The sequence below is a fragment of the Taudactylus pleione genome, unplaced genomic scaffold, assembly GCF_031769625.1.
Source record: "Taudactylus pleione unplaced genomic scaffold, aTauple2 ptg000009l, whole genome shotgun sequence".
Lineage (NCBI taxonomy): Eukaryota > Metazoa > Chordata > Amphibia > Anura > Myobatrachidae > Taudactylus > Taudactylus pleione.
The window spans coordinates 14,383,233-14,398,217 of record NW_028284412.1 but is presented as its reverse complement, the minus strand read 5'-3'; the positions used below and the strand labels follow the sequence as shown (position 1 = coordinate 14,398,217).

General features: G+C 40.3%; 1 protein-coding gene across 5 annotated transcripts in view; it reads left to right on the top strand.

Moving 5' to 3' along the window:
• The window catches only part of LOC148542789 (coagulation factor VIII-like), a 306,775-nt gene that overhangs the window by 237,146 nt on the left and 54,644 nt on the right, over window positions 1-14,985 (top strand). For all 5 annotated transcript variants that reach the window (XM_088467390.1, XM_088467391.1, XM_088467389.1 and 2 more), the window contains 2 exons: window positions 33-104; window positions 9,913-9,998. In XM_088467390.1, coding sequence (XP_088323516.1) covers window positions 33-104; window positions 9,913-9,998 — 158 coding nt within the window. The remainder of the gene's footprint in view (window positions 1-32; window positions 105-9,912; window positions 9,999-14,985) is intronic.

The following is a 14,985-nucleotide window of genomic DNA, read 5'->3' as shown; positions in this document are numbered from 1 at the left end:
GGAAATTTTTCTTGTTATGTTCTATTCCGTAGCATGTCTCCAACCTCTCGGTTTATCATCTGGAAAAATCAGTGACTCGCAGATTTCAGCTTCAGGACAATATGGTGAGGAACATTTTAATACCATCATAGTACAAGACTAATGGGAAAAAGGCAACAATAGCACTGTTGCAACACTAATCAATGAAGCAATTATTTAACCAGTGAAGCAATAAATTAGTATTTGATCAAGGTAATTCAAGGTGACAAAAAACATAGAGCAATGTGCCCCAACATTTAAATATTTACATTGTTAAACATGCACATTTACTATAATGGTATATAACTATTCCCATGATATGGATAATTGTGCAACTGACAATGCAATATAATGTAATACACTTTTTTTGTTAAATTAAGATTACAGTACTTGCTATTTATTTTTTATTTTGTTTTAAATGTGAATACAATTATAAGTATGTGCAACATTCACACATTCTTCTAGCTTAAATATAACACTGGAATTTACCCCAACTACTTGCCATTGTTGAACATGAAGGGCTTGTATTGTTGTCTAAATGAACTATACTGTATGTGCCTGGTCATGTAATATAAGAAATATGAAGGTGAAAATCAAAATGAAAGATACAGCTCCAAAATAATTTTTTATATACTTAATGTGATAAGATATAGCAAACATAGACAGCCGAGGGACACTACAGCAGTGATCGCCAACCTTAATTGAGGTGTGAGCTACTTTAGTAAAATGAACCTCCTGAAGAGCTACTATAGTTGTAGAAAAAAAAAATCTGGCTAATAACCGAACAATTGAAGGTAATTTAATGAAAATGAAGAAAAAGTTTTATAGAAAATAACAATGCATTTAATTATTACATTGATATTTTTGTAGAATGTAAATAAAATGTAAGCACAGGCACATTTCACTGTTAATTCTCGGCTCCAAGGAGGTAGAGGGACAAAAGATGCTGTATAGGCAGGGCTGCTGTGTGATTTTCTGGCAGGACTGGGTGGGGGTCACTCGCTCCACCGTAGCATAGACGCCGTTGGTGGAACCACAGGGAAGCCCCACCCATGGCTTTGACACCACGGGGGAGCATGCGCCAGAGGTCACTTCCTCCTAGTTTACTCGGCAGTACTGCAGCTAGGTGAGCTACCAAAATTAGGACCGCGAGCTACTGGTAGCTCGCGAGCTACAGGATGGAGACCACTGCTCTACAGGGATGTTTGGGCCCCTCTTAACCACCAACTATTGATATCCCATACCCATGCATGGACCCTAAGCCATTACTGCAGTATGCGCTAATACACTATCCTTTTCTAATCTTGGTGGAAAGTAAACCATCCTAAGGAAAAAAAAAATTCCCTCAAGCGCACTGCAAAACAAAAGTCAAAAAGGCTTGTATACTACATGATAATATCCAGAGGTCTTTGTTGCATAAATTCGCAAATATATAGTTGAGCGCCGGGCCACGTCAAGACTCCTCTATACTGGCATCCCTAACGCTAAATAATAATAGCATCCACTCTGGGTCATAATTGCATACTGATAAAACCACAAACAAATAAATTTAAGTGAGCGTTCCTGGAAAGTTACGTGGGTGGCAAAGCCGATGTGGGCATGTCAATGAAAGTGGCCAATCACACAGGAGGCCATACAGAGGTGGATAAGCTGCACCTGGTGCTGCAAGTTAAGATGGTGCACTAATGGTTAATCTAAAGACACACAGTGATGAAAATGCACTGCATCAAGACTCTGCAAGTGGGCATCTCCTTTCTGTGAAAATCGTCATTAGCATAAGACACGATTGTGGCAAAAGACACAGGGGTGGACGCAGCAGGGAAGTGACTGTGCAGTACCGTACAACTAATATACTAATGCAGCAGGGAAGTGACTGTGCAATACCGAACAACTAATATACTAATGCAGCAGGGAAGTTACAGTGCAATACCGTACAACTGATGTACTAATGCAGCAGGGAAGTGACTGTGCAATACCGTACAACTAATATACTAATGCAGCAGGGAAGTGACTGTGCAATACCGTACAACTAATATACTAATGCAGCAGGGAAGTGACTGTGCAATACCGTACAACTAATATACTAATGCAGCAGGGAAGTGACTGTGCAATACCGTACAACTAATATACTAATGCAGCAGGGAAGTGACTGTGCAATACCGTACAACTAATATACTAATGCAGCAGGGAAGTGACTGTGCAATACCGTACAACTAATATACTAATGCAGCAGGGAAGTGACTGTACAATACCGTACAACTAATATACTAATGCAGCAGGGAAGTGACCGTGCAATACCGTACAACTAATATACTAATGCAGCAGGGAAGTGACCGTGCTATACCGTACAACTAATATACTAATGCAGCAGGGAAGTGACAGTGCAATACCGTACAACTAATATACTAATGCAGCAGGGAAGTGACAGTGCAATACCATACAACTAATATACTAATACAGCAGGGAAGTGACAGTGCAATACCGTACAACTAATATACTAATGCAGCAGGGAAGTGACAGTGCAATACCATACAACTAATATACTAATACAGCAGGGAAGTGACTGTGCAATACCGTACAACTAATATACTAATGCAGCAGGGAAGTGACAGTGCAATACCGTACAACTAATATACTAATACAGCAGGGAAGTGACTGTGCAATACCGTACAACTAATATACTAATGCAGCAGGGAAGTGACAGTGCAATACCATACAACTAATATACTAATGCAGCAGGGAAGTGACTGTGCAATACCGTACAACTAATATACTAATACAGCAGAGAAGTGACTGTGCAATACCGTACAACTAATATACTAATGCAGCAGGGAAGTGACTGTGGAATACCGTACAACTAATATACTAATGCAGCAGGGAAGTGACTGTGCTATACCGTACAACTAATATACTTATGCAGCAGGGAAGTGACTGTGTAATACCGTACAACTAATATACTAATGCAGCAGGGAAGTGACCGTGCAATATCGTACAACTAATATACTAATGCAGCAGGGAAGTGACTGTGCAATACCGTACAACTAATATACTAATACAGCAGAGAAGTGACTGTGGAATACCGTACAACTAATATTCTAATGCAGCAGGGAAGTGACCGTGCAATACCGTACAACTAATATACTAATGCAGCAGAGAAGTGACTGTGCAATACCGTACAAGTAATATACTAATGCAGCAGGGAAGCGGCCGTGCAATACCGTACAACTAATATACTAATGCAGCAGGGAAGTGACCGTGCAATATCGTACAAGTAATATACTAATGCAGCAGGGAAGCGGCCGTGCAATACCGTACAACTAATATACTAATGCAGCAGGGAAGTGACCGTGCAATATCGTACAACTAATATACTAATGCAGCAGGGAAGTGACTGTGCAATACCGTACAAGTAATATACTAATGCAGCAGGGAAGCGGCCGTGCAATACCGTACAACTAATATACTAATGCAGCAGGGAAGTGACAGTGCAATACCGTACAACTAATATACTGATGCAGCAGGGAAGTGACAGTGCAATACCGTACAACTAATATACTAATACAGCAGGGAAGTGACTGTGCAATACCGTACAACTAATATACTAATGCAGCAGGGAAGTGACAGTGCAATACCATACAACTAATATACTAATGCAGCAGGGAAGTGACTGTGCAATACCGTATAACTAATATACTAATGCAGCAGGGAAGTGACTGTGCAATACCGTACAACTAATATACTAATGCAGCAGGGAAGTGATTGTGCTATACCGTTCAACTAATATACTAATGCAGCAGGGAAGTGACTGTGCAATACCGTACAAGTAATATTCTAATGCAGCAGGGAAGTGACTGTGCAATACCGTACAACTAATATACTAATGCAGCAGGGAAGTGACTGTGCTATACCGTACAACTAATATACTAATGCAGCAGGGAAGTGACTGTGCAATACCATACAACTAATATACTAATGCAGCAGGGAAGTGACCGTGCAATACCGTACAACTAATATACTAATGCAGCAGGGAAGTGACTGTGCAATACCGTACCAGTAATATACTAATGCAGCATGGAAGCGCCCGTGCAATACCGTACAACTAATATACTAATGCAGCAGGGAAGTGACCGTGCAATACCGTACAACTAATATACTAATGCAGCAGGGAAGCGGCCATGCAATACCGTACAACTAATATACTAATGCAGCAGGGAAGTGACAGTGCAATACCGTACAACTAATATACTAATGCACAAGGGAAGTGACCGTGCAATACCGTACAACTAATATACTAATGCAGCAGGGAAGTGACTGTGCAATACCGTACCAGTAATATACTAATGCAGCAGGGAAGCGCCCGTGCAATACCGTACAACTAATATACTAATGCAGCAGGGAAGTGACCGTGCAATATCGTACAACTAATATACTAATGCAGCAGGGAAGTGACTGTGCAATACCGTACAACTAATATACTAATACAGCAGGGAAGTGACTGTGCTTTACCGTACAACTAATATACTTATGCAGCAGGGAAGTGACTGTGTAATACCGTACAACTAATATTCTAATGCAGCAGGGAAGTGACCGTGCAATACCGTACAACTAATATACTAATGCAGCAGAGAAGTGACTGTGCAATACCGTACAAGTAATATACTAATGCAGCAGGGAAGCGGCCGTGCAATACCGTACAACTAATATACTAATGCAGCAGGGAAGTGACTGTGCAATACCGTACAAGTAATATACTAATGCAGCAGGGAAGCGCCCGTACAATACCGTACAACTAATATACTAATACAGCAGGGAAGTGACTGTGCAATACCGTACAACTAATATACTAATGCAGCAGGGAAGTGACTGTGCAATACCGTACAACTAATATACTAATGCAGCAGAGAAGTGACTGTGCAATACCGTACAACTAATATACTAATGCAGCAGGGATGCGGCTGTGCAATACCGTACAACTAATATACTAATGCAGCAGGGAAGTGACAGTGCAGTATCGTACAACTAATATACTAATGCAGCAGGGAAGTGACTGTGTAATACCGTACAACTAATAGACTAATGCAGCAGGGAAGTGACTGTGCAATACCGTACAACTAATATACTAATGCCGCAGGGAAGTGACTGTGTAATACCGTACAACTAATATACTAATGCAGCAGGGAAGTGACTGTGCAATACCGTACAACTAATATACTAATGCAGCAGGTAAGTGACTGTGCAATACCGTACAACTAATATACTAATGCAGCAGGGAAGTGACTGTGCAATACCGTACAACTAATATACTAATGCAGCAGGGAAGTGACTGTGCAATACCGTACAACTAATATACTAATGCAGCAGGGAAGTGACTGTGTAATACCGTACAACTAATATACTAATGCAGCAGGGAAGTGACTGTGCAATACCGTACAACTAATATACTAATGCAGCAGGGAAGCGGCCGTGCAATACCGTACAACTAATATACTAATACAGCAGGGAAGTGACTGTGTAATACTGTACAACTAATAAACTAATGCAGCAGGGAAGTGACTGTGTAATACTGTACAACTAATATACTAATGCAGCAGGGAAGTGACTGTGTAATACCGTACAACTAATATACTAATACAGCAGGGAAGTGGCTGTGCAATACCGTACAACTAATATACTAATGCAGCAGGGAAGTGACTGTGCAATACCGTACAACTAATATACTAATGCAGCAGGGAAGTGACTGTGTAATACCGTACAACTAATATACTAATGCAGCAGGGAAGTGACTGTGTAATAATGTACAACTAATATACTAATTAAGCAGGGAAGTGACTGTGTAATACCGTACAACTAATATACTAATGCAGCAGGGAAGTGACTGTGCTATACTGTACAACTTATATACTAATGCAGCAGGGAAGTGACTGTGTAATACTGTACAACTAATATACTAATACAGCAGGGAAGTGACTGTGTAATACCGTACAACTAATATACTTATGCAGCAGGGAAGTGACTGTGTAATACCATACAACTAATATACTAATACAGCAGGGAAGTGACTGTGTAATACCGTACAACTAATATACTAATGCAGCATGGAAGTGACCTTGCAGTATCGTACAACTAATATACTAATACAGCAGGGAAGTGACTGTGCAATACCGTACAACTAATATACTAATGCAGCAGGGAAGTGACTGTGCAATACCGTACAACTAATATACTAATGCAGCAGGGAAGTGACTGTGTAATACCGTACAACTAATATACTAATGCAGCAGGGAAGTGACTGTGTAATAATGTACAACTAATATACTAATTAAGCAGGGAAGTGACTGTGTAATACCGTACAACTAATATACTAATGCAGCAGGGAAGTGACTGTGCTATACTGTACAACTTATATACTAATGCAGCAGGGAAGTGACTGTGTAATACTGTACAACTAATATACTAATACAGCAGGGAAGTGACTGTGTAATACCGTACAACTAATATACTTATGCAGCAGGGAAGTGACTGTGTAATACCATACAACTAATATACTAATACAGCAGGGAAGTGACTGTGTAATACCGTACAACTAATATACTAATGCAGCATGGAAGTGACCTTGCAGTATCGTACAACTAATATACTAATGCAGCAGGGAAGTGACTGTGTAATACTGTACAACTAATATACTAATACAGCAGGGAAGTGACTGTGTAATACCGTACAACTAATATACTAATACAGCAGGGAAGTGACTGTGCTATACCGTACAACTAATATACTAATGCATCAGGGAAGTGACAGTGCAATACCATACAACTAATATACTAATGCAGCAGGGAAGTGACTGTGCTATACCGTACAAGTAATATACTAATGCAGCAGGGAAGTGACTGTGCAATACCGTACAACTAATATACTAATGCAGCAGGGAAGTGACAGTGCAATACCGTACAACTAATATACTAATGCAGCAGGGAAGTGACTGTGCAATACTGTACAACTAATATACTAATGCAGCAGGGAAGTGACTGTGCAATACCGTACAACTAATATACTAATGCCACAGGGAAGTAACTGTGCAATACCGTACAACTAATATACTAATGCAGCAGGGAAGTGACTGTGCAATACCGTACAACTAATATACTAATGCAGCAGGGAAGTGACAGTGCAATACCGTACAACTAATATACTAATACAGCAGGGAAGTGACTGTGCAATACCGTACAACTAATATACTAATGCAGCAGGAGGCGTCTGATGTAAATAAACACCTCCTGACTGCATTGCAGATCCGATTGCTACGTCCTAAGATACAGCATTAGATCTTCTGCGAGACCTTTGGCATCTGAGTAAGCCTGATGTTACTTAGATTACGCCTCCCAGTTTCATAGGCGAGATCAGGACGTCTGTATCGGAAGAGTGACCCTGGCCTTGCCACGCCAACAAAATGGGGGCGACATCTTCATTTTGTAGAACAGTCCCAGTCGCTGTCCCCATTCCATCCCTCAAATGCTGCAGCATGTCAATCATGCTGCTGCTTGGGGGAACTGCGAGAGATCATGCAGTGGGAGGCCTGCTGATCTCTCACACTCGAATGGTTTGTGTACTACTCGCACGGACAACATGCAGACGCCCACTTCCCTTCTCACACATCTGTAATATTTTGTAATCCAGCCAAAACATCAGTAACATCGAAAGTACATCGGAGCCACTCGTACATTTAAGGCAGGTCTGACCCTACAACTAAATTGCTGACTTTCCTGCATGCAGTGAGAGCTCATGCTGCGTATGCCATCGCAGTGGATGATTTCTGCACGCCCCTGCATTGGCGTTCAAACTCACTGGTACGTCTGCGTTTCTCCGACCACCCCCGTCACAAACCCAAACACTACTTCCTGTCAATCACTCTGTGATGGGTCTGCAATTGCAGTGCCGATCGCAGTGAGGCATTCGTGCACATGCGATACACATGCACAGTACGCAACAATTGACCGTCTGCGTACGCTTTAGCAGTTGCGATCCCTGCTGAATGAGGCCCTATGTTCCTGTTTTCCCAATTATTTTTACAATGTGATTGTCACATTATACACTTATAAGACCCTAAACTTATGATTGACACACAAACAAAAAACTGAATGTTAACCAAACTATATTTAAAATCAATTTTGACATGTGACTCATGTGACATTTAAATGTGACTCAAGTTACATTTATGTCCCCTGTTAAAGGGCTCTGATACAAATTACTCAAACCTGTAGAATCCATGTGAATTAATCAATGTAGGCCTGTTTATCTTCCTCATTAATTGTGAAGATGTATACAATATTTCCAGTTGCTGCCAGCTTGCTCCATTGTACTCACTAAATATTTACTATCTCTGATGTCCTTGATCTCACCTGAGTAACTCTTTTCATCATAAACATAGAACAGTCACCAACGTTAACTAAATCATCTAGAGTCACTGTGACAGTTACATTAAGTTCATCAGTAGAAAGAAATAAAGTTGAAAATGTCTTGGCATCTGCAGTGATACAATTTAATTTTCACGTATTGTATCCTATATTTCATGGAATGACCCTTAAACTAAATGTGTAGTAAAAATAAAAGTGATTAAACTCTGTTTGCTGTATTACACCCACAATGATATTTCATAATGTAGATTTATAAAATATCTGTCTGCACACTCTTTCACTAATGGTTATATGACTTTTGTTGTCTCTAAGTGCTATGCATTATAGTTTCTGTATCTGATTGGGGATAGGATACACTGCACCCGTGGTTGACTGCCTTTTTAGAGTGTTAATAGCTAAATTGTGTTAGTACAATTCTAATTGAGTTATGTGTAGTGTGAATTAATGAATGGACCCAAAGTGGAGGTAAACAGTAACTGTTCTCAAGCCAATAGATATAAATGTCACAGTGTTATGTCGTTTCAAAAAGAACTAGCAGAAGTCCACACTAGATTAGTATTAATTGCACTGAGTGGTGGCATTGTTCACAAAACCATTGGGTATGATTGTAATGATTTCATTTTTGTAAGTTTTTAGACGTGTCCAGTCTTAGCAAGCTCTTCGGATCAGTTCAGTTGCTTCAGTATAACGTTTTATAGCTTGTGACCATTGCATCAAGCTCACAGTTGTTAATATATGCAGTGCAGGTTGCTACTTACAGCTAAGTGATTGTGGGTGCCAGTCTTTTGAAATGGTAGCACCATAAGTACCTTCTTCCTGGCAAGGAAGTAATGCTGTGCATAACAGCTGTTGGGGTTCAGGATTGAGTCACAGGTTCGACAGGACAATGTATAACTTTCATTGAAGCATCACTCCCCAGCTTGGGACAGTGTGGTGGAACCATGCTGCAGCATTCCATGCCACAATGGATAAAATTCCTGCAAATGCACATGTTTAGTTTCCACGGTTGTTTTAGTTGTGAGCTTCTCTAGAATAATGGTAATTGTTCTTGTGAGGTAATTGTACTGTATGTTATCCAACACGTTTCAGCTATTTCATGCTTTCTTCAGGGATAAGTTTTGCTGAAGAGAGCTCAAAAAATCAGAAACATATAGGATCTTTAACCATTGTGTCACAGAATTCTGCAGCGTGGTTCCACCACACACTCCCCAGCTGAGAAATAATACCTGAACCATGAACGGGTGTGATTATCAAACACGGCCCTGCCAGTCCTGTGACTTCACCCTGATCCCTGACTATAAATATATAATAATTTAAAGTGTAGTGATTAATTTCAGTATTTTGTCCATTTTTTTAAAGATAATAAAACTATAAATTTGTATCAGGAGATTTTATTGCATGTTCCTTGTTTGTAATTTTTAAATATATGAATGCCAATTTGTATTGACATTTTTTTATTTTTATTTTACTCCCATTTTTAAAGGCTCTTGGCTACCATCTCTTGCCAGGTTGAAAAACAGTGGATCTGTAAATGCTTGGAGTGTGGTGGATATTCATTCATGGATTCAGGTGAGAAGTGACAATATACTGTAAGCAAAATAAATGTGCCAATTAACAAATATAATTATAATATTAATGCAGAAATATTAAATTCAATCTGGATTCCTCTAAATTAGCATCCCGCCATAACAGCAAATGAATAATAATAATTTATCCTCCTTCAGTCAGGAGGTGATATCCTGCAGTCACATAAAGTAAAAAATCATCTCCCTCAGGGCTCTATTTACTATAATCCGCATATTGAATGCGTATTGTAGTGTGATATTACCGAGTGAATTCGCATTGCGAATTCAGGCAATATCACAGGGATTTACTACAAATCCCTTACAGGGACAGAGCTTGCGATAAAGCTCTGTCCCTGCAAATCCCCTTCGGAGCCTTATCACTGTATTTTCGCAAAATATACAGTGATTAAGTGCCCACGCATGCGCCGACCGGTCGCCGCTGCTACCCCCCGCGCTAAGCCCGCCCCCGCAATCACGGACCCCCCCGCGACCCCCCTCTCCCTTAATAGCACTTACCTGCATGCTCCGGGCCTCCGGTGATGTTCTCCATTCCTCTGGTCAGGTGATCTCCCATACTGCACTGGGGCCCGATCACCTGATGACCGGGCAGCAGTGCACTATGGGAGATCAGCTGACCGGAGGGGAGTCATCGCCGGAGGCCCGATCACCGGTCCCAGGAGTCAGGTAAGTTTTTTTTTTTTTACTAGTTTTTTTTTCTTTTTTTTACAGTGATCAGCTTGCAGTCTGTTTAGACCACACAGCTGATTACTGGGACCGACTCCCGGCTCTGCTCTCCCTGTTAGAGCAGGGCAGGAGGCCGGTAACCGGGGGAGACCCTGGATAACGCCACCTCCAGGTGGCGTTATTATCACAGGGCTTTGCCCGGTATTTTTTCACATTTTATATTTAGTAACTCTGGTCAGATTACATTTCCCATTACAATTATGGGAAATGCGATCTGCTTTACTAAAAATAAGTGATACTTAGGGGTTGGAGTAGAATTTTACGAATTCTACTCCAATTGGATACTAAAATAATGTGAAAAGGGTGTGAAAACACCCTTTTTCACATTATTTTAGTAAAAATAATGTTGATAAATAGAGCCCTCAGTCATTAATTGTTTCAGTCCTCCTTAAACATTTGTGCAGCAGATCCCTGTTCAGTCCCTGTTTTACTTTATTGTTAAACAAGTAAGACAATGGAAAATGCCCACTCTACTGGAAATTAAATATATAATTTGAATGTAAACAACAAGTAAACTTAACCCTGCTAGGTTTTAAATTATGTTGCTAAATATATTGATAAGAGAGGGGGTGCTACCAAAGACCAAATACAAATGTACACAAAAACAGGGAGAGAACAAATAAGAAGTCTGTAGCTGGTGCACTCAAGAATCACAATTTATTAAAATATAACTTTTATTAATATATATTTCAAAAAGAGAATATCAATGATGTTTATGAATAATGTTCCAATGAGAAATAAGCTAAATAAAATCCAGACTGAAGAAGTGTGTAGAAAAAATGTTTTTAAAAAATAAAATAAAAAAAACATTTAGCTGGAGTGTCTTTCTTGTGTCTTATTTTTTCAAATTCATCTAATAACACTAAAAGGGGCCATAAGTGCTGAAACATAACCTCTAGGCAAAGTATGCTGACAATAAATCCTATGTATTCAGGGAATAGTCAGTTGGCCTTATTCAGCTTTGGCAGTAGAGTATTGCTGGCCATACACGGGACGATTGATCACACGATTTGGGCAGCTTCTACAGGTTGGACAGACCAATCATTTGAAAATAGTTGTATTTTGAGTCTTCTGCGACCCCAATGCGCGTCCCCGCCGTCGTGTAGTTGGATCGCAGATCAGATGGTTTTGCAGAGAGATCTCAACTGATCATGTAGGAATTGACACACATTATGTGATGTGATTGATCAAATCGTATGGTCTTATGTGAAATAGTTGCATTTTAAATACAAATCATCCTGTATCTGAAGAGAAGAATTTTCAAGGGAAATCGTACAACTGATCTGACCAACTTTTGAATCTCACAGTGTATGGCCAGCTTTAGATATAGCAAGTAACTGTGCATCTTGGTAAAACCATGCTGCACTACAGGTGGGTCAGATTTAAAATGTGCAGAAAGATTTAGATTTGGGAGTAGTGTGTCCAAACCATACTTACCGACATCTGAGATTCCCTTCCCGGGGAGAAGTCCGGGGAGGAAAAGCAGGTGGGCGGTGTTGGGGGCAAGGGCGGACGGGTCTCGCAATTAAGCAGCCACATATTTCATTAGGGGGCGGGGCTAGATCACACGATTCTCATAGAATCACGTCATAAGAACTCACCGCCTACGCACAGACCAACAGATCCCTGGAAATATTCTCCCCATCCTGCCCAATTTATTAGGAAGTGGGCGGAATGCGGGAGAAGTGCCTACACCTCCGGAGGTGCAGAGGGGGTTACCCAAAAAATCGGGAGCTTCCTGCAGGTCCTGATAGGGTAGGCAAGTATGGTCTAAACTGAAATCTATATTGCAGTGTAAAAATAAAACTGTCCAGTATTTGTGGGCTACATGGAAAAGCAGCCGGTATTTACCCCACATGCAAAAACAAAATGTATGTATTTGCACCCCTTGCACTGCAACATGGTTCACAGTTACTTGCTATATCTTACTCTATTCCCAAAGCTGAATCAGGCCCAGTGTTATATGGTAAAATTTTCCACCTGTCAGAATATACTAAAAAAAATTACATTAGGTTTATGTTTAGTCCTATACGGTTTATAGGGATTTAGGTGTTTTTATATAATTTTTTTGTTTAGGGTTATAAGTATGCTTAGGTCGGTGGACGTATTCAGGTTGTGGAAGTTTGGAGATTTTCTCACTTCTTTTGTTTTTCATGTTTCTTTTCTTATGTTGTACTGCAAATATGTTCAAGTTTGAAGATCGCTCAAGTACTTTAAATATGCACCAGTTTCTCCAAAAATCCGCTTTCCCTTCCTATCGGCTACAACATTGTTCTGGGAATTGACATTTTAGTAATTTAGGTCTTTTTTATGTGTTTTCAGGTGGTCTATGTAGGGATTTTTTTACTATATATTTTTTCACAAGAGTCTGGCCCGATTAATATTTTTAAATATTTTGTTTTGTTTCACTGCTGATGCTTTTTTTATGTACTGTATGTTGCTTTGTCCATTTGATACATATTTAATGCTATGGTACTGTTTATACTTATACCTGTATATCCTGATTTATTATGAGTTTGTAGTTTACTATTTTTTAAGGTGTGGGAGTAATTATATTTTTCTTCCGGCTCGAGAGTTGGCCAAGTATAAGGTCATTAGATTATTGCCCCTGTCAATAATGTGGTCTTGTCCTTTATTTTGGGTGGGTGGGGGGAAGGGGGGTTCTTTTAGGTAGTTTAGTGTAGTTGTGGGGGGGAGTGTCACGTGATCCAGGTATGCCTAGGTCGTAGTTAGGTTATACAGGGTGGAGGGTTAAGGGCAAGGTTTGTTTGAAGGGGTTTTTTTGTTTAGTTTTGGTAAATGTGGTCAGTTTATATATATATATATATATATAATATATATATATGTGTATATATATATATATATATATATATATATATATATACACACACACACACACAGAGGGCTGGATTAAGGCTTGTGGGGGCCCAGGAGCAACTAGGGGGATTAAAATGTAACACGCAATAATTAAAGTGCTACAACTTTATTTTGTACATCTCTCATGTAAATAATACATAATCAAAATCTATTTTCTGTCATAGAGATAAATGAATGAAGGACTTAATTTTGACATAGCATCAGGTCATCTTAAACACACACATTCCGCAGCATATATCCTAACCCACTGCTCCATGCTCCTTCCTCACTATCTATCCCATCTGTGTCGCCCCTGTCTGTCTGCCCTTCCCCTTTAGAATGTAAGCTCTCATGAGCAGGGCCCTCGTCCCTCATGTGCTTCTCCTCCCCCTATTTATAGTATCATTTACTCCTAACTCCCCACAACGGCACCTAACACCTGGTTGCTCATGTCCTGCTGCTTTTGTTATGCAGCTATGTTTAGAAACCATGTCCTTGTCCTACATTGTTTTGTATTACTTTACTATTAACTGTTCTTCTTGTGTGCTCATTTATGTACTGTGTAAGGCGCTGTGGAACCTTTGTGGCGCCATATAAATAAAGGATAATAATAATAACTGCAAATATTAAATTTTCTCCAGAAGTATGACAGAGGGACCACAGCAGATATCTCCGACACCTGCTGTGATCCCTCCATTCCTGCTGGCAGCCACATCACCCATAGGTTTCTATCGGGGATACGATGCTACCAGATTGACCAAATTCCCTGCAGCTACTGCCATATGAAGATGTGCTACACATTGCATAATTAGCCGGGAAAGGTTTCCCGCAATGGTAGCCACGCATGTGCAGTAGCCGTGGCAGCACTCTAGGCACATCGCAGGGATGGACCACCTGTCCCTGTATGTGCTGGTTGATATATTCTACTGGTATGATCGCATCTGCAGTGTGATCATGGGTGAAAATGTCATGTCCTGATCGCATTGCAAATGCGATCATTAATAAATAGGCCCGATGATCTAGAATACAGGGACAAACGCAGGGTTTTGAGTGGGGGTTGAGAGAAAGAGGTGGGGGGGGGATAGAGGGGGATAGAAAAGGAAAGAGAAAGGGAGAGATATGGCAGATCCTGGAGAAGTAGTCCAAGATGCATGTGTGAAGGGAGGACATGAATACGTAATTTGCATCATCATTGGTCCCGACCCGGTTGTATCCTAGGAGTCAGAGAGGTCTGAGATTCGGAAGATTCTTGGACATTCTAGGAGAGCACGAAAATTGCACCAAAAATAAGAGCAAAACTTGTCTGAACGACCCGGATTAAAGTGTTGTGCCAAATACTGCTTGATAGGAGTTTACTTTTTTCCAAGGATTTTCACTTCATCGAAGCCGTA